The 24,006-nt window shown below is 42.5% G+C and overlaps 1 protein-coding gene across 1 annotated transcript; it reads right to left on the reverse strand.

The window, feature by feature from the left end:
- Positions 1–220: 220 nt before the first annotated feature.
- On the reverse strand, positions 221–20,814 carry alpi.1 (alkaline phosphatase, intestinal, tandem duplicate 1). The gene is made up of 11 exons (XM_085381783.1): positions 20,604–20,814; positions 19,832–19,957; positions 10,491–10,606; positions 9,007–9,181; positions 4,954–5,126; positions 4,023–4,157; positions 3,858–3,933; positions 2,980–3,114; positions 2,630–2,821; positions 2,317–2,433; positions 221–1,484 (listed from the first exon to the last, which is right to left on the reverse strand). Exons 1-11 carry the CDS (start codon positions 20,695–20,697, stop codon positions 1,204–1,206), a joined length of 1,620 nt encoding a protein of 539 aa, XP_085237909.1. The 5' UTR covers positions 20,698–20,814; the 3' UTR covers positions 221–1,203.
- Between the last annotated feature and the right edge of the window lie 3,192 nt (positions 20,815–24,006).

The following is a 24,006-nucleotide window of genomic DNA, read 5'->3' on the forward strand; positions in this document are numbered from 1 at the left end:
ACAATGTCAAAATTTCATTTCTTACAGGGAAATACATGTAAGTGAGCCTGATAATTGTATTATTATTTATTTTATTTTATCATTATTTCACAGACTCTGTTGGAGGGCTTAACAGGAGTTTCAGTTTCCACATTCAAAATGTTAGCATCAGTATCTAAATCTTTTCTTAAAAGTTTGGGCAACAATGTAATACGCTTACTCTGGAACACAGCCAATCCAGAAAATGTAAAAACACATATGCTCTTTCTTGGCAATCTTTATTAAATGAAATGACCCATAAAGTTGGGCATTACCCAAAATATTTTCTATCAAATGGAGAACGATTTTACAAAGAAAACCAGATGTTCTATGCCTACACATCTGTAGGAAAAGAAATAGTATGAAAATACATTTTCAACTTGCTTATAAAATACATTCGTTTACAATCCAATAGATTATGGTATCAAGTGACAGGCAATTTAACAGAGAAACATAAAAGGTTAGGAGCTATTAAGGTCAAGACACATAATGAAGGGCTGATATTTTAACGCAGTCTTTCTGATTTCTTCTCAGGTCTGATAACGCTGGTACTCGCCATGACGGCTCATAATTCAGGATTACATTATCGTATTTTATTTCACCTGGACAGTGATGATCATGTTACAGCTCTGTGCCCTGTATACGTGGCCAATAGAAAAAAATGAGCTCAAATCTGTTTGTTTCAGTTTATGCTGTCCAAAGCTTTAGATTACACTGAATGTATTTAACTGGAGAAAAAACATAATGGGCAAAACTCACACTTAATAATGAAAAAAGTTAGTGCATGTTAGACGTCACATATGTACATATAGGCTGTAATTGCCTTTAATAAAATACAACAAGTTTTGATGGCTCTGCAGTGGAAACACACGGAGGGCTGTTTACATATGAATTATGGTTAATTTGCATATGTAGTAGCTTGAGGTTCCTGCATAGCTGTTGGTATGCACCTGAATAGAGTTAGCACATGCAAGTTAAGCCTACGCTTGCATGCATGTTTGGTTAACTGTGCATGTAAATATGGACGTACAGAGAATCTTTTTTTCTCTTAAGAAATACAGTACTTTTATCCCTGGATTCTAAGTTGACAGCCTGTGCACATACAGTGCACATGCATACCCTGCGAGTGTTTAGTGCATATTGCTACATTTATACAAAGTAACACGTGTGCCGGATTGGGCGGGGTCATCTGAACAACAAGAGAACACAGAGAAGGAAAAACAAGAGGCTGGAAGGTGTGTTCACAGAGCCAGAGGAGGAATGAGTGTGACGGTGCGTGTGAGGAGGACAGTTTGTGTAAGGCTCCAAACAGGTAGCGTAGGCCATGACATGTGCCACATAATTCTGCTCCTTTACACCATGGAACAGGTGAGCCATTGGTCCTTTGGCATAGATGGCCACATCCTCCCCACCATGTGTCTCAGCATCCAGTGGCACAGCAGCCTGCTGCATGTACTCCTCATCATCTAAACAAAAAAAATGTGTAGCCAATCACCAAACAACCTTTCAGAATAAGTAGATGTTTCAGCGTTTCCATTAATTCACCATGATGACCTTATACACTCTACCTTACTTACAAATTCATAAACTGTCATTGGGATAAGAGACATACATTAGATTGCACTATTATCACACTTTCCTCATGTATCCTGTGGCACAACTGTGTTTTTCAAATCCTCTGTAATTTATTTAATCAAACTTAATAATATAATTTTCACAAACCAGAAAGGAATCTAAATCCCTTTGATTCAGCGACTAACGCGAAGCAAAGCGTGTAAAAATACCCCCAGTGGATGTATTTGGAAAATGACTGCAGTCTTTGTTTTGCTCTGGTTAAAGGGGCCTTTTAAGCATTGTGCAAAGGTTGAACCTTTATTCTCTTTTATCTCTACATCTCACAAAAACTTTTTGGCCTCATACGCTTACATTAATCATATAGATGTTGACTTGCAGGGGATAGGTGCCAGGTGGGCTGAGTGTACACTGGTTCCCAGAACAAGTATATTAAAAAGAGAAGGCATTTTTTTCACCTTAAGTTACACACACTTGTTCAATGACAAAAAACACACAGTGTAGGACAAGGAACATTGCTGTTAACCTTCCAAAGTACAGGAGACCTGTGCAAAGAACTAAACAGAAGACAGAACCATGAATCCGTAAATAAAATGACCATCATAATTTATCTCTGCTCCCTAGAGAAACATGCACAAGCCAACCATAACCGCATCGCTTCAAGGTGTCTGTGTACACATCAGCACAGACGAGTGCCACAGCTGAAAGATATTAATCTGTACTTACAGTAATCCACCAAAGTGATGTTCTCTCTAGTTCCATTTATATGGACGTAACCCGGGCCATTGGCATACAGGATGCTAGTGAAAGGCATTTGGTCGTCAGCTTTCTTTGGGGCTAATCCTGAATAATAAAAATAAAAAGAATGTAGGTAAGGAAGAGGCTAGTTCCAGTATTCTTCACAAGTGGTCCGTCTGCACCCTTTTTTTGTTTTACCCCTTTTTTCGCCCCTTGTACTTTTAATTTCACACACCAGGGCATGATTTTCATGCTAGTTTGAACCCACAATGCCTTCACGTGGCAGTGCTTTGAGTCATACCAAAGATGGGGTTTCCTCGAGCCGTGTTGCCACCAAAGGTGAAGACATGAGAGTGGTCAGCAGTGACCACAGTCAGTGTGTCTGATTCTCTGGTGAGCTGTGCAGCACGATGAATGGCACGGTCAAACATCACAGCTTCTGTCAGTGCCAGTTTGGCAATGCCATCGTGGTGACCGTGATCGATTCTCCCTCGTAACAGATAACAGAAAAGAGATTTAGACATTTAATATTTATTTCATTGTCTTGCAACTTAAGGAATTAAACCTCATTAAACTGGATCCACAAGCTAAATAATTAAATGAGTGTGCTTGCTGAGATTTTACATTACAAAATTGTTTTATTGCACTCATCTTCCACAAACAGGAAATATCCTTTTGGATTTTTCTTCAGTATTTGAATAGCCTTTTCTGTCATCTCCACAATGGATGGATCACGCGTGCTATTTCGGAAAACCTCAAATCTCATGTCTTTGGGCTCAAACAGACCTAGAAGCACGAACAAACAAGAAGAAAATGTTCATGTTGGACCAAAATGAATAAAAAATATGCAGCAGCACACAGCAATGTTGTGGTTAATCCAAACTGTCAGTTAGAACAAAAAAAAAAAAAAAAAAAAAAATGGAAACTGAAAGTCAATTTCAAAATATGTTAGAGTTGAACAGCTAAACCTTCTGACCCCGTCTGTAGAGTTAAAATCAGCACTGCAATCTCAGATCATTAATATGAAAATCTATCTAAGAATTGGTACACTTGCTCATTTAAGTTATATATAAGGCAGTTAACAGTTTTAAAGAAATAATTGCTAGCTGCTAGTCAAGCCTTCTCTGTGATGGCTTGTTTTAAAAGTAAGAACACCTTTAAATGCAGCAGATCTAATTTTCTAAATTTATCATACAAGTGGGTAATATGCATAACATTGATAACAAGATGATAACACCTCTGAGCTATTGGCGGCTGCATTGCTGTCATGCACACTGTGTTGTTTTATCACCAAAGCAGTAAGAGATGATACTAGTCAACATCATAAGTATTTACATGTCTATAAAGATTAAAGTTGGGTTAAGTGGACTCCTCTTCTTTCTAAGGCATTTATAAGATTTAATAACTTAGATATATGTAAACAGGTTTATGACTAAATTTTTCCCTACCTTTCTACCAATGTTAATATATTTAATATTCTGCAGTAAGTCTGTATCTGCTCATTAGCAGACCCAATATTAGTTACCCACCCATGAGTCGGTCAGTATTTTTAACATTTATCTCATCAAACTCCTTCCTGTGCCAAACATAGTGTGATTTCTTGTTCTGAAACACAAACCAGAGGAAACGTGACTCTGTGAGCTGTCGTGGGGGAATTGAGGAAATATTTGCACAATAATTGTCAATAATCCTACTGGTTTAGCCTTCAGCCACACATCAATGAGGTTCCTCTTGTCTTTGCGGTCCCCCTTGCGGGAGTTGGAGGTAGGGTACTCTGGGTCTGGGGTGCCTTTTGGAGTCATGTACATCCTGCCTCCACCGAGAATCACCTTTAAAAAAACAACAACAAGCAGAACCACAAAGATGTTTGGCTTTTCCAACTTTCCTCATATTTCTTTGTACTGACCTTAAAGTTATTGTTAATTATAATCTGACAGGATAATCGAAATAAAACGATAAAGTCATGAACTCTGGAAATCACAATGGAAAATAACTGGGAACACAGAGTGCTCATTTGTATATGGCAATTAAAGATAGGCCAACAAGATCAATTCCATTATTTATTTATTTATTTATTTATTGCAATTTTATAGAAGGTGGTGCAGCAAAACAGGGTTCTAACAGGGTTCTAACAGGGCTGATCGAGCTTACAATCTTTGCTTTAAAGTGTTCGTGTACTGCTCTCATCAAGTAGAGTCATATGAAATTACACACACACACACACACACCCTGACCTCCACTTCTGAGTTGCCTACAGATCAAGTATGGACTGTGCCTGAACGGACATACAGAACTCAAAAGAAAAAAGTTTGGTTCTCTGTAGAGCGTTTCCCGCTGGGCGGTGCCTCACAGCCCTCTGCCTCTGGGAGTGACCCTTTCAACAAAGGAGGCAAGAGGTGGCCAGGAGGCCTGTTTAACAGGTGGGTGCAGCCTGATCTATCTAGTGAAAGTCTAGACAGACCAGGCCAAGATTTTAAACGTCAGGGCATAATAAAAGAATTATCTGGTCCCTACCAATTTATATAAAAGTATTTAAATAAACCCTATTATATAATAGCTACACTGACAATTGATGTTATATCTTATTTGTTGATTGAAAAGAGCCAAACAATTTTTCTTTCTTACATCAATGTCAACATTGGTGACTAGCTGGGTGGCAATGTCGACGCAACCATGTTCGCGAGCACTGGAAGGCAGATCTGCATCACTGTACCAGCTGCGGCTGACAGAGTGGGCGTAGGCGGCTGCTGGGGAAGCATGCTGGACACGGGTGGTGGTCACTATTCCTACTGATTTACCTGAAAAACAATAGAAAACTGCAAATGAAAAATGGATAGAATACAGTACATCCAGGAGTTCACACTACCGGTCAAAGGTTTTAAAACACCCTAATTCTTCCAGTTATTGCTGTTTAAGTTGTTCAAGTCCAATGAATAATTTGAAATGGTACAAAAGTAAATAGTGAATTGCCAGATGTAAAAAAGAAAAAGAAAAGAAAAGAAAAAAAGGTAAGATTACCCGAAACCAAAAGTAATGTACTTTTCAGAATTATACAAAATGTTTTGTTTTCATGGAACACAAAATGGGTTAACAATTTAAAGCTGTTCGGCAGCAGTGGAGGTTGATGAAGCCTTAGAAGCTGGTGCTACTAAGTCCTACAGGTGTTCCAACTTTTCTGGATTACTTACAACCCCATCTGTCTGCATAAAAGTGTGTTGGAACACACTGTGGTACCATACCCTCATGAGCATCAGTTGAACAGTATTGTACTACAGAAAGTAAAGTGTTGCCACAAAATGGCAAGAAATAGGCTATTAATAATGGAAGAGAGACAGACCATCGTAACACTTCAAAATATAGGTCTTTCCCACAGAGAAAATGCAAAAAAAGTCAATGTGTCAATGAGTACAGTTTCCTTCACCATCACAAGGCACTCAGAAACTGGGGCACACTCTGTCAGGTAGAGATCTGGCAGACCCAAAGCAGCAACTGAATCAGAGGACAAGTTTCTGAGAGTTAACAGGTTGCATGACAGACAGCTCACAGGACAACAGCTTCAAGCACAGCTTAATAGTGGTTGCAGTAAGCAAGTCTCAGTTTAACTGTGAAGAGAAGACTTCGAGCTGCAGGTTTGACAGACGGGTCTCAGCAAGAAAGTCTAACATATAAAATGAAATCACCTCTTTCAAATAAATTATCTTGTGTTCTGACACCATTTCTCAACCCCTGAGCCCCTCACACAGTCTGTGTACCAACTTTTATTTTGGAATTAAAGCATAAAGATGATTATTTTTATGATACAAATTATATTTTTTTGTGTACTTTGTACCAAATAGTTTTGGAATTTGTTAGAAATGGGTTTGTGTCTTCTTCTGTGCCAGAGAACTCCAATTCTAAGAACTATCTGTTTTATTGGTGACAATGGTGAGATGATTTTGATAGAGGGAGGTGAGATTTGGAGTTTTCGAGCAGTTACGCTCATAGAATTTGTTGTAGTTACTGCTGTCAACACTACATTTGTAACAGTACAACACAGTACAATACATTATCTCTGTGGACAGGTTTGATGGTTCCATGTTTGTTTATTTATTGATAATTATAGAAGAACAATTTTAAAAAATTGCCTTAAAAGAACAATCCACTTAATGAACACCTTATCATGGTGGGGTGGTTTTGGTGCCCTAGTGATCTCCAGCAGTTATGTTATTGGAGGCAATTTGCCCCCATCAGGGTCTCCCAAGGCAATTTAGTTCTAGTTGAGCAGCTAGACCAGGGGTCAGCAACCTTTAGCACCCAAAGAGCCATTTGGATGCGATTTCCACGCAAAAGAAAACACTGGGAGCCGCAAATACTTTTTGACATCTAAAATGAAGATAACACTGTATATATGTATATATACATATTTTTTACCTTTATGCTTTGTGTGAACAACTAAGGTGTGTTGCTTAAATCCATGAAGTGCTACAGAGAAAATTACATTTTATTTATGTAATTAACACATTTTAAACTCTTAAAGAAATATAACAAAAGGAAAGACACCCAGCTGAACTAAAATGATCCATGTAGCAAACAAAAACTGTTGTGAGCCGCCACCTTTATATCACCTTTGGGCTTTTGGAGCCTTGACCAGATTTTTTAAAAAAATAATTGGAAAAAAAGCACCATGCTGCTGAAAAATGAAAAATAGGCGGACGCACCGGAGCGGCACCAGCAATCACGCCTCGCCACCTTAACGTCTGTGCTATCTATGCTGTTGTGTTGGTATGTGTCGGGCTGTGAGCTTTAACACCGGATGTATGTGTACAGCAACCGTGTGTGAAAAGTGGTCAATAAAGAGATGCTGAAAAGCATGTTCATGGAAACATCGTCGGGTCTGCCGTGATATGTTTACAATGGGACTTCTGCTCCTGAACCTCTGCGCACAGTGTCTGCAAATCGGGGCTGTACGAAGTGACTTTCATCTTTACGCAGGACTGTAAGCTGTCATCTATGAGGCGTGAGCGGTGTTTGTTTTTAATATAGTTCACGGTGGAGAACAGCTGCTGACATAATGTAGATCCGAAGATCCATAATTGGCTTACCTGGGGTTGAAAGTCTCAATAAATGCACGGCGTTTCGGCAGGTACACCGGCTTCCACAAGTGTGACGCTTATTTTGAGCGATCAAAAACTAATAGAAGTTAAAAAAGAACTAACATAAATAAAATACACTTCAGCTAATTACTTAAAAAAATAATTTATTTTCCCAAACCACGCGGAGCCGCACTAAAAGGACTAAAGAGCCGCATGCGGCTCCGGAGCCGCAGGTTGCCAACCCCTGAGCTAGACTATGTGTAGACCTCTATTAAAAAAAAATTAGTGGTCTGTGTTACCTCAGCCATATTTGGTTTACCGGGGCCTTACCCTGCAGCCAAGGGTGCATTAAATGATTTAGTATATCGACACATGATGCAAATAAACATATATGTGACAAAAATATAGCAAACTCAATCTAATGTTGTGACACGACAACATTAGCAAACATTTGCAAACAACAATGCAAATTCACTTGAAACATGCACATGCCTTGACAGACAACCCTGCACAAATTGCATGTCATAAAGTGACCACAGGCACAAAGGTCAAGGCAGATCAGCGTGGGTGGTTCTCCTAACTGTATATATATTTTTTGAACGTTGAACCGTAATTGGCAAGCAACACTGAAGTAGCTTGTCAGATTATTGCTGCAGCCTGTCAGCATCAACGGGGAGTGCGTGGAAAGGGTCTCCAGTTTCAAGTTTCTGGGTGTGCACATAGACACAGACCTCCAATGGAGCTCTAACACCTCTGCGGTCTTAAAGAAGGCCCAACAGCGTCTCCACTTTCTGAGAATCCTCAGAAAAATGGACCTGAAGAAGGAGCTGCTGACCGTCTTCTACCGCTGCTCCATTGAAAGTGTGCTGACATATTGCATCGGTGTGTGGTTCTCCAGCTGCACCACAGCACACAGAAAGGCACTCCAGAGGGTCATCAACATGGCCCAAAAAATCATTGGACATCCTCTTCCCTCCCTGAAGGACCTGTACAGCACTCGCTGTCTCAAGAGGGCACGCAGCATCCTACGGGACTGCACACACCCAGGACACCGGGTGTTTAAGCTGCTGCCGTCTGGCAGGAGGTTCAGGCTGCTGAGGTCCCGAACAAATAGACTCAAGGACAGCTTTTACAACAGGGCAATAGCCCTGATCAATGTAAATAGCTGACCTGACTGGATACCTCCCTGGACTTTTTAGGGGGAGGTAACAATGTTTAAAACAATAACAATAATATTTATATTTATAACAAGGTGCAATAATAATTAATGTGCAATAATAACAGTGTGCAATACACATACACTTATTCTTCTTTTTTATACTAAGTTAATATACTGTGTTGTGTTGTTTGTTACGTTGTGATGTGTCATATCGTGTCGTGTTGTGTTATATGTAGTGCCGACGTAGGACAGTTTTTCCAATTTCATTGTACTACTGTACTATGTATGACTGTGCAATGACAATAAAGAGTTATCTTATCTTATCTTATCTTTATTCCACATATTTTATTTTAAAGCATTACATATCTTAAGATCAGAAAACAAACTGGTTGACCTGTCCTTTACACAGCAAACTCACTACTTGACCAAGCAATCAACTGTCTTTACCTTGTGCTTTAGCGCGCCGCAGAACTGAGTAGACCTCATTACCAAAGGTGGTGTTACACTCGTAGGCCACCGCTTTAGCGCTGAGTCCTACTGTCTTTGCATTGGCCTTCACACCGCAGTGGTAGGCTGTAGCAGTGCTGGCACTGTCTGCTACCTGCTTGTCCACACTGTAGGTCTACAGAGTAGAAACAAAAACAGCATTAAAACAGGATAGCATCAAACACAGATGGACCATGTCATTATTTTTAGAAGTGAAATCTGCACATGCACATTTGGGGAGCTGAGATATTTTATGCATTCACTGCATATTGAAAGTAGCATTTTTGCTTCTCCCCTGAGAAAAATTGCTTGAATGTGCTTCATGTTCTAATGTGTTAAGTTGAAATGACTGTCACTTAAGTTGCAAAAGTTTCCGGGGATGATCTAAAAGATGGAGCCAGCTAGAATGTGTTATATCAGATATGTTCTCTTTTTGATTATAGGTTGGGATATCAGAGGCACCAAAGACACTAAACACTGATTCCTTCTTTCAACCACACAGTGATTTAGGGATTATGTTCAATCCAGGATGATGAGTTTAAATCTGTGTTCACATTTTCTACCACAGTGTCAGCATTTTCACTTCAGCTGTTGATTGCATTAGGATTTCTTTTTTCACGTGAGAGTTTGAGTGGCATATGTCGTGTTAAGGGAACGAAGCATGTGAATAAAAAGACACGTTCAAGCCCCTGATCAGCCTTCCTTATAAAGGGGTATTCACCTGCAGTGCAAATCTGTCTTTGTCTCTATGATAGTTCTACTTCATGTCTCTGTACTGATTTACCAGGTGACTGTATTTCTACCATAAACACACACTCAAACACACACGCACATTTTACAAGAATGTGAGTGAAAGTGGGGAAAAATTCAAAGGCCACAGAGAAAAGGTACGTTTCTGTGAGCTGTTGCTAACCTGGAATGTGTTTTGAAATTTGTGTGAAAATTCCCCCCTGCTTTGTCACTTTCTTCACCAGGAGGAACACCTTTTTTAGGATAATGTAACAGTAAAATGCAATAATTTTCAAACACAGTAAGAAATGTTTTACTGCAGGTTTGAAAATACAGAGCTATTTACTGGTTAATATGTATTCCAACCTTCCAAGGAATTACATAAAAGCATTTTTCCTAGCAACCAACTGACCAACTCTAGAGAAAAAAAAGTTAAAAAAAAAAAAAGAACATTAGATGTAATGTGAGTGGCTACAGTTCAGTACAGGCCACAGAAGAACAAGAGCACACATTGGAAAAGTTACTCTACTTCTCATGAGTGGAGAAAGCAACTTAGAAGAACTATTAATAAAATACAAAATGTAAAATACATTTGAAGTGCAGCTGAGGTTATAGGATGACACTTTACTGGCTATTTTGAATTTCTTTCTACACATGAATAATTAATTGATGAATAATAACTGATGACCTGCAGGTCAGCAGTGCTGTTTTGTCACCTTAGAGAGGGCCACGTATGGAAAGGTGTCCATGGCTAGTATCGTCTCTTCTCCAGATCCACCATCCATCTGACCTCGCAGGATTCGAGCTGCTGACACTGTGGACACGCCCATTCCTGCGAGACAGTGATTGACGACCAAAGGTCACTGACGTGGTCAGTCTACATTATACACATTCACTGGACATTTTATAAGGTTGATAGTAAGGGGGCTCGATTCCCCTTGTTATTTCTTGAGAAATGCCTTAATTGTTCATGGCACACATTCAAAAGGTGATGGATACATTTATACATTTCAATGAGACTGATTCTTAGTCACCAGTGTTTAAATAAGAAAATGCCGAGAGGAGACTAAGAAAGAGTTTTGCATGCAACACAAGAAAACTCTAAAGCAGTGATACCTGTTCCTCATATGTGTACTTATTCTTTGTTGTGGTACTTTACTGTTCTAATGAAAAAGAGCTCAAAAGAGCTCATTTTAAGATACATTTTTTGCCATCCTGTATCTCATTTGGCATATTCTGTTAATATCTTAGAGCTTTTTCCAGGGGTAAGAATGTTTATGTTAGATTATGTTTGAAATCAGGTTGTAATCTTAAAGTCAATCTTATAGCTTTGGTTTTAGAGTAATGTACAACAATTGTAATGTCATTTAAACTTCCAAACTGCCCTTTTCTACACAAAACCATTAAGGGTTACAGTGAAATTTAAGTTTTCCTTTTGTTTCATTGCACACTAACCATGAAAAGGACCCCTTAGTAAGCAGAGGTTTCAGTTCATTTTTATCTATATGTCACCAAATTACAACAACAATCATCTGGAAGTGAGAATGTTAAGTCACAAAAATGGTATTACAGAAAGTAATGTTGCAGTTTAGAATAAATCAAATGACTCAATTAACATTTTTGGTTCCCTTTCAGTCGATTCACTCGGTACAACACATAAGTATGGGATATCACACCCTCGCGTGTCCTGGCTGAAGAAACCTTTATTCATGCCCTTAAGGCAGATGACGTGTGATGACACGCGCACGACCCCGCCTGCACATATAGCCCCTGTCATCACAGTCATCCCTCAGTTCGATAGCCGCTCTTCACCAAGCCAAACTGCTCAGTGGGGCCACATTGTGTTGTACCTCGTTCCTCTCCTTCAGGGAACAGAAGTTATAGACATAACTATTCGTTCCCTTTCAGTCGATTCACTCGGTACAACACATAAGTATGGGACATATATACACGCCCCGCAGAGCAGCCACCGAACCGGAATCGGACCACCATATCCTTAGTGAGTGGTAGGCGCATGGCCCCCGCCTGCACATATAGCCGCTGTCATCACAGTCATCCCTCAGTTCTTACGCTCTTCACCTCGCTGAGAACACCTCTGCTGAGTTGGGCTAGCTAGCTGCTGGTAGTTAGCTCCATTGTCTGCCGACTTGAACTTAGCTTAACTGCCCCTGTTGGTGTTAGCCTCCACCACGCAGTTGGTGTGTAGGCTGCCCGCGGAGCACTAATTTCAAGTTTTTTCCCGTGCAGCATTTTGCTTTGCGTTTTGGAATGGACTCCAAACCGAAGCGAGCAAAGCAGAAATCTTCTGTTCGCCCCTGTCCTCAGGGATGCAGTTTCTCTTTGCACGACAGCGACCAGCACGATGCCTGCCCTGTCTGCCTGGGGCCCGAAGCCTGTGCGTTTTGTCGCCAGCTCCGGCGCTCGACCCTGGAAAGACGGGTGACGTTTGTGGAAAAAGTGCTGGGACGCTTGGCTGTCGCACGGCATGACCCTCTCCTTTCCGAGTATGGAGCCCCGGCTTCATCCGAGTCCGAAGACGAGGATTTTCCGGTCGATGTCCCCACAATTAGCTGGGCTGACCACATGGAATATGTTGACGGGTTAGCCGATGACGAGCCGAAACCATGCAGGAGCGCTGACGGGCTTCAGCCTGGGTTGAAGCCCGCCAGCGCTCCCTAGGAAAACGATGACGTACTGGACATTGGCCTGGATATCCATGGTTTGTCGGAGGATGAGCAGGAGAGTTCATTGTCGGCCCAATGTGCCGCCGCTGCTACGCCGGTCGGCCACGATGACACCTCTCTTTTTTTCCCTGTTTTGCCGTGCTGCTGAGAAGCGTCAGGTGGACTGGCCCTCTCCTCCTGCCTTCCCATGTTCCCAGACTTTCTCTGCGAGCTAACAGCATGGAACAAACCTCTGTCTACCCGCGTCACTGTGCCCGGCTATGGACAGTACAAGGAATTGGACGGCGCCGAGGGGGCTGGCTTAGCTAACCCACCCCCTATGGAGCCGTCTCTGGCTGCTTATCCCATAACCATGGTGTCGGCGGCCCCGCAACTCTGCCGTCCAAGTACAGATTCTCCGCTTCGCAGCTGGAGAAGATTTATTGGGCTCAGGCCGGCACTGCTCACGCCATGAGCTCCGTCACCATGCTCCAGACGTACCAGGCAATGTGCCTGGTGGTGCTCGGATCGCTGGTTCCTGATGACATCCCGCTGGCACCTCTTCTTAACGAGGTCAGAGTCGCCACAGATTACATCCTCCGTGCGTCTCGCTGTGCAGTGCTCTCCCTGGGCAGAGGGATGGCGTCGACAGTAGTGGCGCAGGGGCACCTGTGGCTGACCCTCTCTGACGTCCCGGATAGGGACAGAGCTATATATTTGGACGCGACATCATCCCCAGATGTCAGCCCAAGCCCAAGCCCGCAGTTAGCTCTCACAGGCCCACCGCTGCTCTGACGACTGGCAAGAGACCGGCACCCACTGCTGAAGTGAGTGTGCCGCCAGCGAGAGCACATCCTCTGGCATGAGCTCCACGCCAGTTGGCCTGGAGCAAAGGCCCACCCTCGGGCCCCCGGCGGGATCCGACACCTCAGCCTCAGCCCTCCTAGCTGTGGTTTCGAGTGGAGAAGGGGTCCAGCAGCAGGGAGACGCTGTTTTTATCCCTCTGTTGCCGCACAAGAGGTGCCGCTTAAGTTCTGTTCAGGTTGTCAGCCCCAGAAGGCGCTGCACTTTCCTAACACTGTCTCCCAAGCACAAAACTCCTGCACACAAAATGCCTCAGGTCACTCCCTGTTCAGGTGTGTTAAATGTTCAGGTGACCACATAGAGAAAAGGTGCCTCCAACAAAATGTATGAATGTACATGTTTCCATGTTACAATCAATAAAGAGTGTTGTTTATTCTCAAACAATCACAAATGCTCAGCCTGCAGGCAGAATGAGCCAGGTCAGGCAGGTGATGCAGTCCCCTGCAGACAAACTGGGGGGCGACAACGCCCCGCCGACGGTGCTGCAGGTCAGCCGGCTGGCTGCTCACTTCCCTCAGTGGCGCACTTGTGCCCCCTCTCCGTGGGTGCTGCGAACCATTGCCATGGGTTACCGGGTCAAGCCGCCTCGTTTCCAAAGAGTTGTAAACACGACTGTCAACACCGAGGCGGCCATGATACTCAGAGAGGAAATAAAGGCGCTATTGCAGAAAAGAGCAACACGAGTGGTCCCCACTTCGGAGACAGACAAAGGTTGGTACAGCCATTATTTTGTTGTTCCAAAAAAAGAAGGAGGGCCTTGTCCCATCCTCAACCTGCGAGTCTTGAACACGTATCTACGAACGTACAGGTTCAAGATGCTAACACTCAGACAGCTATTGAATGCAGTCGGCCCGGGAGATTGGTTTGCAACAATTGATCTAATAGATGCTTAATTTCATGTGGCTATACACCCGAAACACAGGCAGTTTCTGAGGTTTGTATTTGAGGGCGTAGCCAATGAATACTTAGTGCTGCCGTTCGGGCTGTCGCTCGCTCCTCGCACCTTTACGAAATGTGCCAAGGCAGCGCTAGCGCCCCTCAGAGAGAGAGGCATCCGCATCTTAGCCTACCTAGACGACTGGGCTCTCGTAGCTTGCTCCAGAGAGCAGGCAGAGACACAGCTGTCGCTGGTTCTGTCACACATTCAGACACTGGGGTTCTCTGTGACACATTCAGACACTGGGGTTCTCTGTGAACTTTCAAAAGAGCTCGCTAATCCCGAGTCAGCAGATTACTTTTCTCGGTTTGAAAATATGCTCGCTTTCCAGCCGCGCATGTTTGTCGGAGCACAGAGTGGCCGCGTTTCATCGCTGCCTCGCTCAGTTTCAGCTGGGAAGCAGACTGCGTTTCCAGACGATATTAAGCTTGTTGGGCATGATGGCATCTATGATCGCCGTGGTGCCACTTGGACTGTTAAAAATGAGAGCGTTTCAACGCTGGACTCTCTCTCACCGTTTGTGTGCATCGCGTCACCTCCGGAGGAGGCTGCCGGTAACCGCGTCTTGCATGCTAGCTCTCCGTCCTTGGAGGGAGCCCAGGCTGCTGCATCAGGGCTCTCGGATTGGGAGGGTGTTGTTTTGCAAGGTGGTGTCCACAGATGCTTCCCTAAGAGGGTGGGGAGCGCTTTGCGAGGGTGCATCAGTGAGAGGGATCTGGTCCGCAGCCCAGCACGAGCTGCACATCAACCACTTAGAGCTGTTAGCAGTGTTCTTAGCTCTAAAGCATTTCCGTCCAGTCCTGGATGGCCAGCATGTCTTAGTCAGGACGGACAATTCAACAGTGGTGTCTTACATAAACAGGCAGGGAGGAACATGTTCTCTTCCCCTGTTGAAGCTGTCTCACTCTCTGCTGTTATGGTGCAGTGTTCATTTTCTGTCTCTAAGAGCCACCCATGTCCCGGGCCACCTGAACCTGGGGCTGGACCTTCTCTCCAGGGGAGGTCCTCTGGTGAGAGAATGGAGGTTACACCCTTAAGTAGTGGCTCAGATTTGGGATTTATTTGGCAAGGCACAAATAGATCTTTTTGCTTCCAGGGTAAATACTCACTGCCCCCTGTTCTTCTCCATAATCGACCATGATGCACCCTTGGGCATGGACGTGCTAGCGCACCAATGGCCAGACGTGTATGCATTTCCCCCAGTGGAAATGATATCTCCAGTTCTAGAGCGAGTGCATCGGTATTCCCTCTCTCTGATTCTAGTGGCCCCTTGGTGGCCCACAAGGTCGTGGTATGCGGAGATAATCAGCCTTCTAGCAGCAAGTCCTTGGCCCCTTCGGTGGCTCATGCTGTCCTTTCTGCTGGGTCTACCACTCACTAAGGATATGGTGGTCCGATTCCGGTTCGGTGGGGCGTGTATATATGTCCCATACTTATGTGTTGTACCGAGTGAATCGACTGAAAGGGAACGAATAGTTATGTCTATAACTTCTGTTCCCTGAAGGAGAGGAACGAGGTACAACACAAGGTGGCCCCACTGAGCAGTTTGGCTTGGTGAAGAGCGGCTATCGAACTGAGGGATGACTGTGATGACAGGGGCTATATGTGCAGGCCGGGTCGTGCGCGTGTCATCACACGTCATCTGCCTTAAGGGCATGAATAAAGGTTTCTTCAGCCAGGACACGCGAGGGCGTGATATCCCATACTTATGTGTTGTACCGAGTGAATCGACTGAAAGGGAACAGAAGTTATTGACATAACTATTTGTTTTATTTACTATTATACCTTCTTTTATCAGTCCTCTTACATCTATGTCAAAGTGTGTACAGGCTGTATTGAGGACACTTCCTTGACTGTTAAGCTCACCCTTTAAACATATAATATCTGTGTGAATTACTTACTTAAATAAGCAAGGAGTTTATGAGTTTTCTCAAAGAAAAGAAAAAAAAACTCACAATATGTGAAGTTCCAGCTCAGTTTACCCAAATGCGTACTTTCTCTTCGTCACAGTGCTTTTACAACATTCACAGTAGCTCAGGTAAAATACAATCATCACACAGACAGGAACAGTACTTTAACATTTCAAGTTCCAGTCGAATCTTTTAGATGATGTGAACCATCCTTTCTTGTATTATGAATCAACCTTATGTAAATCACTTGTACTTTATTTGAACACAATAAGGGAGAAGCAGCTCCTCATTAGCTTCTGTGATGCATTTACTTCACACACCTTAAACTAGATGTTAGAGTTGTCACAGTTAACATTTCTCATGTTACCATGTTGTATTTCTAAAACCCAGCCTCAGTGTATGTCCTGTAGACTCTCAAATGGAAACACCAATATCTAGATCTAGATCTAGATATTCATAAATTTCACCAGACCAGCTTTAATCCTAAGCTTTTGTTGTTTTTATGTGTTACATAAAAAAACGTTAACATTTTATATTTTCAAGTGAAAACACAGTGACATGTTTTGTTGAAGAAACAGTCTGTCTTCTAGTTCTCAGAGGTTACCGTTAGTTTTTCAAACACATTCGTTTTCATTTCTGTCTACGTGGTTTTTATGGATAAAGTGATTTTCAATAGTACAAGCATGTTTAACTTTTTGTTGCTCTCCAGTATAAATGCAGGAACTTGTAGGCTTTATTTAAACTGTCACAATTTACTAAGCAATGTCAAAAACAGGGTTGACCCATGACGCATCTGAACACTCCTGGAGAAGCCCGAAGCATTGTACCTCCTTAACTAAACAATCAATTTGTTGCCTGTTTTTTGCTATGGTGCCTACAAGTTTTCCTTTGCTGCTGTAAGCCCTTTACCATTGTATTTAAAAACCCTACTGTGGTGCATTTAAGTTTCCCTTAAAAGTCACACTCATAAAATTAAGAACAGGCTTAGGGCAAAGCAGGGCAGGAGAGATGTGTAAAGAAAACTCTGCTCACCGACCACCCAGAAATGCGACTTGATGGGTATGATTTAAAGCAGATATTGTTTGTCTTTAACACAAAAAACATTCTCACATCTTTGTGCCTTTAATCAGCTTCTCCCACCAAAACTGATTTAATCCCTCACCAGTCATAAAAGTAACAATTAATGGCAGAACAATTTCCAGCCAAATCTAATGCAGATGGAAATTATTCTCAAATGTCAATAGCTGCCTGTAGATGTTGCAGTGTCAGACTACAGCGCTACAGAAGGACACTTTGTTATCTCAAGAGTGGATCTTTAAGGTGGCGCCCCCACTGATGTTGATACTCTAAGATAACTAAGTTATCTTAGAGTATCAACTAATGTAGCAGCATAGCTAAAAGACAACTGCTAACAACAAACAATGCACTCTAAAAGAAACAAATGGCTCTGTAAGAGCTGTGCGAAAGAAAAAAAATGCACACTTTTGTTTGTGTTTGACATTTTTATCCGATTTATTTCTTTTTCTTTAGATGAAACTACATTAATCTCAGATGAAGCAGTGCTATGCTGCTATGTCAATAATGGGAATTCCATTTGAAGTTGGAAAGTGGAATTTCCAAGTTCCCAGTCACAATCTTCGACTGGAATGCTTCCTCAAATCAGAATTTCAACTGAGAAAGTCAGGACGGCACGACTAACCCTGATTTAATGATCCAAGATGGCGGATGTGCATAGGAACATTAGTAAAACTGTAAAACTTGTGATCTGTAGGATCACTGCTATGTATTTGTAACTCACTACATAAACCTCATGCATACATGAATGTGCTGGGGCAGTGTGTTTCAGGGCAAAAAACAAGTATACACAGTAAACAAATCTTGTGTTTACACACAGTAAACAAATCTTGTGTTTACAAACAGTAAACAAATCCTGTTTTTCCTCGCTTTTCCGAAATGACTACTGGAACGCAGCTCCCAGCTCTGACATCTGTCTTCAGAGGTAAATGCAGTACAGTATAAGCCTCTTACACAGTTTTGTATCATTGCATCTGGGTTCTGGTACTTAAACTGTGTGACAACAGTGGCAAGAAAATATCCCCACACCATTATTCCATCACCAGTGTCCTGAACTGTTGATACAAAGCAGAATGGATTCATGCTTTCATGTTGTTTATGCCAAATTCTGACCTATCGTCTGAATCTTGCAGCAGAAATCGAAACTCATCAGACCAGGCAGCACATTTCCAATCTTGGGTTGTCAAAAATCGCATGTAAAGACTGTAGCCTCAGTTTCCAGCTGGCAGCTGACTGGAGTGGCACCTGGTGACACCATGGCTGAGTGGGTCACACACCAGATACATGAATGGCTCTACATTGCTAAGGAACAAAGCAAATACTTATTTTCCTTGATTTTGTGACTTTCTTACTGGAACATCTTAACTCAGGAGTGGGAGTCACTCTAAGCCCACCATCAAACGTCCAGGGTAAATGGAACACAGAATAATCCTAATAAATACATTTGTGAATCATTGTTTCTGGGTTTGAATACTCTAACTGTGTGACAATGCTGCCATTATAAGGTCAAGATAGAAATGATAACATTGCTAATTGTTGCACTATTAAAAAAAAAAAAAAAAAAACCAACAACAACAGCATCGCTGATGTCTGACTTCCAATAAAGACCTCTACTATTGCATCCTATCTGTGAAAAGGCAAAGGTGCTAAACTGTGACACATGTGTGCCTGGTCACAGTGGACTGGAAAGAATTTTTTTTCTGCCAAACCAACTACCAGCTGTTCTCAGGATGTGGATCTCAGTGATTTTGTTCTTTTCCTTAAAATAAAATCTGAGTTACGGACACAATGGAAGATTCATAAAAATACAGTTTTAAAAGTGGCCCAGTGCTTTGAATGAGATAATGAGACAAAAGATTTTCATTGCCTCCTGTACACTGATCACACATCAACATTAAAACCACTAACAGGTCATCCACATCCCCCACCTGCAGTTCGTCGGTCTTTGACCAACGTGACCAGCCCAACAATCTAACAACCATTGACATCAGAAAGAAAAAGTTCAGGAACAGCTCGTGGAGCACAGCAAAGAGCCAAAGGCTTCCAACCTCCCGTGACCCAAAACTTGATGGAGCATCTCTGGGGCAGACCGGAGCAAGCCTGATTATCAGAAGCCTCACCTTTCAACCCACAGGAATGAAAGGATCTGCTGCCAACACCTCACTGCAAGACAACACAGCCTCTGACCTGTCAGCGCAGGTAGTGTTAAAAAATGAAAATTGGCCATTTAAAGTTTAAATGTCTATCACAATGCTACACCAACATATGTCTGTACAAGTATTTTTTTTCCACCTATTCTATATTTCGCCCATAAAGTTCCAAAGCACTGCAGTCAAGCTTAATTTTCCCAAATATTTGAACCATATTTGTTGGTAATTGCTGAATGATATTTGATCCTTCTGTTTAGTCTTGGCAAAAAAAAAACACAAGAACCCCAAAACCTCACATTGCTTGCCCACTTTGAAAACAGTTTTATAATTATGTAGAAATACTGTTACATCATCCACTTTTTGTCAGTGAAGTTGAAAGTAATGCATTTTCTACTAAATCTTTAGCCACAGCTGTGCCAGCACTGAATGCTGGTTAAAATTGATTTCTCAGAAGCTTACCGTCACCCAGGAACAGGATGATGTTCTTGGCCTGGTGCTCCCGAGGACGTAATCTGAGCGCAGCATCCAGTGTCGCCCTTGCTTGTGCATCCCAATATGCCGGCTCTTTCTCAATCTCATACAGGGCTGCTCCATAGAAACATGCATGGAGAAAGAATGAATGAGATGTAGGTGCAGTCTTGGATATGAGTAGATCTCAGAGATTTACAGGTAAACAAGCAGGCATGTGTGTGGGGCTGACTGTTTAGGGTTTGTGCGTGGGGGGGTTTCCATGTGCAGAACTTCATAAGAATTCATGTGTGTGCGCGAGCACACATTTTTCTCTCTTTAAGGTTAATGCCCTGACATATGCACATGTACTTTACCTTGATTCAGACAAGAAAAACAGGTTTCTTAAAAGGTGTCAAAGTGATAAAAACAGCCTTGAAGGCACTTTGATATCTATCCATTCATGCTCACGGAGAAGCTCTAGGGGGGAAAACAAAGCTAAAAAAGAAAATTCCTTTTGCCACACACTAAAACAAGGAAAGACAAACAGTCCATCCCAAAGTTTACATAAACAAGTAGACACGGACAAAAATACACTGACACCAGCTTATGTTCATCTTCAGCCACTGGCACCCACACACCTGCATTTTCAAAAGCAGTCTGTCTTTACTCACAGTCCCAGTTTGAGGTTACCTGCTTGAGTCTGTGTGTCCATTTTCCTCCCCACAAAGTGCTACTAATATCCCAACCTCAGGCAGCAATAATAACTCTGACGTCTCCTCACCTTGGCTGTCCATAGCGGCCCGGCTGGCAGGCATCAGGATGGGGCCCAGCAGGATAACCAGGAGACTGGGGACCCTGTAATGTGGTGTCAGCATCTCTGTTCCACACGACCTGGAAGCTGGAGAAATTGACACAGGCTTTCAGTGCAGACGTAAAGGCAGAGGAGGCACAGGCAGAGAGTGTGGCTGCTGAGACCTCCGGCCCTGCCTTTATAAAGCCCCGCTGGGTGTGTGTAGTAAGGAAGGGCCCAAGCCAGCTCATAGGCTTAGAGCCACAAAAGAGGGACGAGTGAGTGTGAGAGAAGGAGGAAGAGCAAGGGAGAGAGACAGAAAAAGAGGACCACACAGGAGCTGCACAGCATCATAGAATAATTCTTGAAAATGCACAAACCCCATTTTATTTTATTTTTATGATTTTAAATGTTACACCTTTTTTTCCCCTCCCTTCTGCAGTACATTTCCCTGACTCCCCTGTTTTGTGTGTGATTGTGATAGAGATCTCAATTATTCTTTGATGTGGTATGTGCCTTCTGGATCTTTTTAAGCTGCAGTCCCTTTAACAGAAGGAAAAAAAACCCCAAAAAACTATCAATTTATGCTGGCATCCATCATTTTACAAATCATTACTGTGTCCCTTTCAATTTCGTCCCCCCACCAATCTCTTGGACAAACACTCAAAAAAGAATGAAAGGGAACAAAGTCCAGCTTAGTCTTGAGAACATCATAATTGAGTCTTGATGTCTTCTGTTTTTTATGTCAGGAAAACGGTCACATTTCCATTTCCCTCCCCTGAATTTTTGCATTTAAAAGACCCCAATATTTTCCCTCTCTGGCTAAGTCAACTTGGCCCGTTTTTCTGTGGCAAATGAAGCAGGGTTAGCATTTTTCTTCTGTGAGGTAGTGGAGCCCGACTGCAGAATGAAAATGTCTCCTCTCTTCTATGCAAACACAACAGTTAATGTGTGAAATGAGGTGAGCTGGGCCAACTTTGTTCCGCACGGCCAGAAGCATCAAATTCCCGGTGAACAGCTCCCGCCTTCTTGAACGCGGTGTTGTTACAATTCTTCTAGAAGATCACTGCTTTCTGCCAACCGCTCATGCGTTGCCAACATTGGTTTGCAGTTAGTCACATGTGCCTAATCAAGACTGCAATAAAATCATAAAAGCAATCTGGGTAGAGAGGCCTCACATGATGTAGCCCACACCACATGAACTGGAAATACCAGTGGCATGTGCAAGAGCAGGAAAACTTGTGTGAGCATGTCTGAGTATTCATTTGTTATGGGTTTGCCCCAGAGAGAAAGTCTAGCTGGGAAAGTCAAATTAGTGTAAACACCTGGTAGCTGCTTAGGACTCAGCATGGATCATCCATGTATCAAGTGGTACTTTAGCCTCTTTGGGAAACAGAGAAAAGCACAACAAAAACAACTCACTTCTGCAAGAGAATAATTTCTTTGACATGCAACATTGTGATCCGTCTATTTCAGTGTTGCATGGAGTATATCTGGACTATTCGCTACCTTTAAGGGTAGGAAGTTTGATACGTTTCATTTAACCCAAGTAAAATAGTCACAGGAACTCAACTTGGCTTCTGCTGAAGAGTGAGTATACACGTATGTGATATTTATAGCATAGCAGATGGTGACTTGTGCACACATTGAGATCATGTATCAGCGGAAACTGTGCAGCAGGGTGGCCTTCCTCCATTGCGTGGTCTGTTTAAACAGACCTTCTATCCTTTCTCTACAAGGAAAACAAATCTCCGCAAATCTAAAAAGAATCCATCTTCTGAATAATAATTTCTGTTTGTCGCTGAAACAGTAGTATTGTTTATTTTGAATTTATATCAACTATGAAGAGCTAACATATCTTTCTAATGGTGAATATATCTTCATTTAGAATTTCATGTAACACTGTAGTTTTTTTTAAATGTATAGAAAACTTGCAGTTTCATGCATACCTCTTCACACACACACACAGCTCTTTAATTTCAGCATCTGGATCCTGGGTCAGATTCCCCTGAAACGTCCCTTTCCTCTGCTTTGAACACGCTGGGGTCTTTTAATGTATAGATTGCGTAAATTACAGTGATTACCTAGACTCTGCCATTCAAGGATTTTGGGGGGGGGGGGGGCGCATGTTTGGGTTCAGGTTGTTGAGGCAAGGATGTATGTGTGGGTGGTGCCAGACCACCAAACCGCAGTTCTAAAAGAAAGAGCCCAATCGTTCCTCCTGACTTTTAAAAGACAGCATTTAAAAGACCATTTTCAAGATGACACAGTGATAGAGGAAAAACAGCCTGGGCCAAGGATATTGATGGTGAAAGCTGCAGATGCTTGAGAGGACATCTTTAAAAACAGGACATTTAATAGGAAAAGATGGAAAAGACAGACTGGCTGCCAGATCAGAACTTAAAGAGGACAAAAACAGCACTGCTGGAACAATTAAACTAAGTCTGCAATGATGCTTGTGATCTGTTTTGGCCGTGTCGCAAATATGGCCATAAAATGTTTTATTGCTGGCATGCAACTGAATTGGAAATGGGGAGTGGAGGGAGCAATGAGAGGTGAAGTCCCCCAAGACCCGGGTCCAGGCTTAAGACAGCAACTCGTATCAGCTATGGCAAGATGGTGCTACTTCAACAAGAAACACTGACAGCTTTGAGAAGTGCGTGCAACTCTGTGATGTCAGACCAAAGAAGTCATAACATAGAAAAACAGTTAATTACTTTAAACCTATTCCCAGGTGTATAGCACCACTTTAACTGCATGCACTGAAAACTGTATTGCACGATGTCATAGAAATAATGCTTTCATGGGCGCTTGGTGACCACATCAAAAATGTCCTAATGATCGTTGGTTTGCTAACCTTTGCTCTGCTTCTGGCTCCCTTTGCAACATCGCAAACACACACACACGCACACTCACACACACACACACACACACACACACACACACACACACACACACACAAAACCGACTTACCTGTGCAGCAACATCTATGGAGAAGAAATATAATTAGAAACAGTATCATTTTGACTCAGAGCCTCAAAAACGTCTTCAACACCCCCACTCCCCAGTTTTCTCCACTTACTTCTTCTTGCTGATCCACTTCCTCGACCTTTGCCTCTTTCACTTTCTCTAAACACCAGGTGATTACAGTCTGCCTCTTATACTGCCTTCTGCAACAGTGGCTGATTAACTTTCTTTCTCACTGCCAGCATATCCAAAGACATAATAAATAACCGATGCAAAAATGAAAAGCTATTTCTCTTCCAGCACTACCATGTTGCTGCCTTGGCCTGAATCTTTTGTATGAGGCAGATGCGGAGTGGGATAAGGAAACACACTTGTTTGGACAAACACACATAAATGCACTCACCTTCTTACCAGTTTACATCAGAAA

This window comes from Rhamphochromis longiceps, linkage group LG15 (assembly GCF_057381845.1).
Source record: "Rhamphochromis longiceps isolate RC_006_pf linkage group LG15, R_longiceps_female_GT1.1, whole genome shotgun sequence".
Taxonomy (NCBI): Eukaryota; Metazoa; Chordata; class Actinopteri; order Cichliformes; family Cichlidae; genus Rhamphochromis; species Rhamphochromis longiceps.

Coding starts and splice junctions, on each gene's coding strand:
- alpi.1 (XM_085381783.1), bottom strand. CDS start 20,697: ATGCTGACACCACATTACAGGGTCCCCAGTCTCCTGGTTATCCTGCTG. Junction 9,182..10,490: donor CATACGTGGCCCTCTCTAAG/GTGACAAAACAG, acceptor TCTACTCTGTAG/ACCTACAGTGTGGACAAGCA. Junction 5,127..9,006: donor GCGGCGCGCTAAAGCACAAG/GTAAAGACAGTT, acceptor ATTGTTTTTCAG/GTAAATCAGTAGGAATAGTG.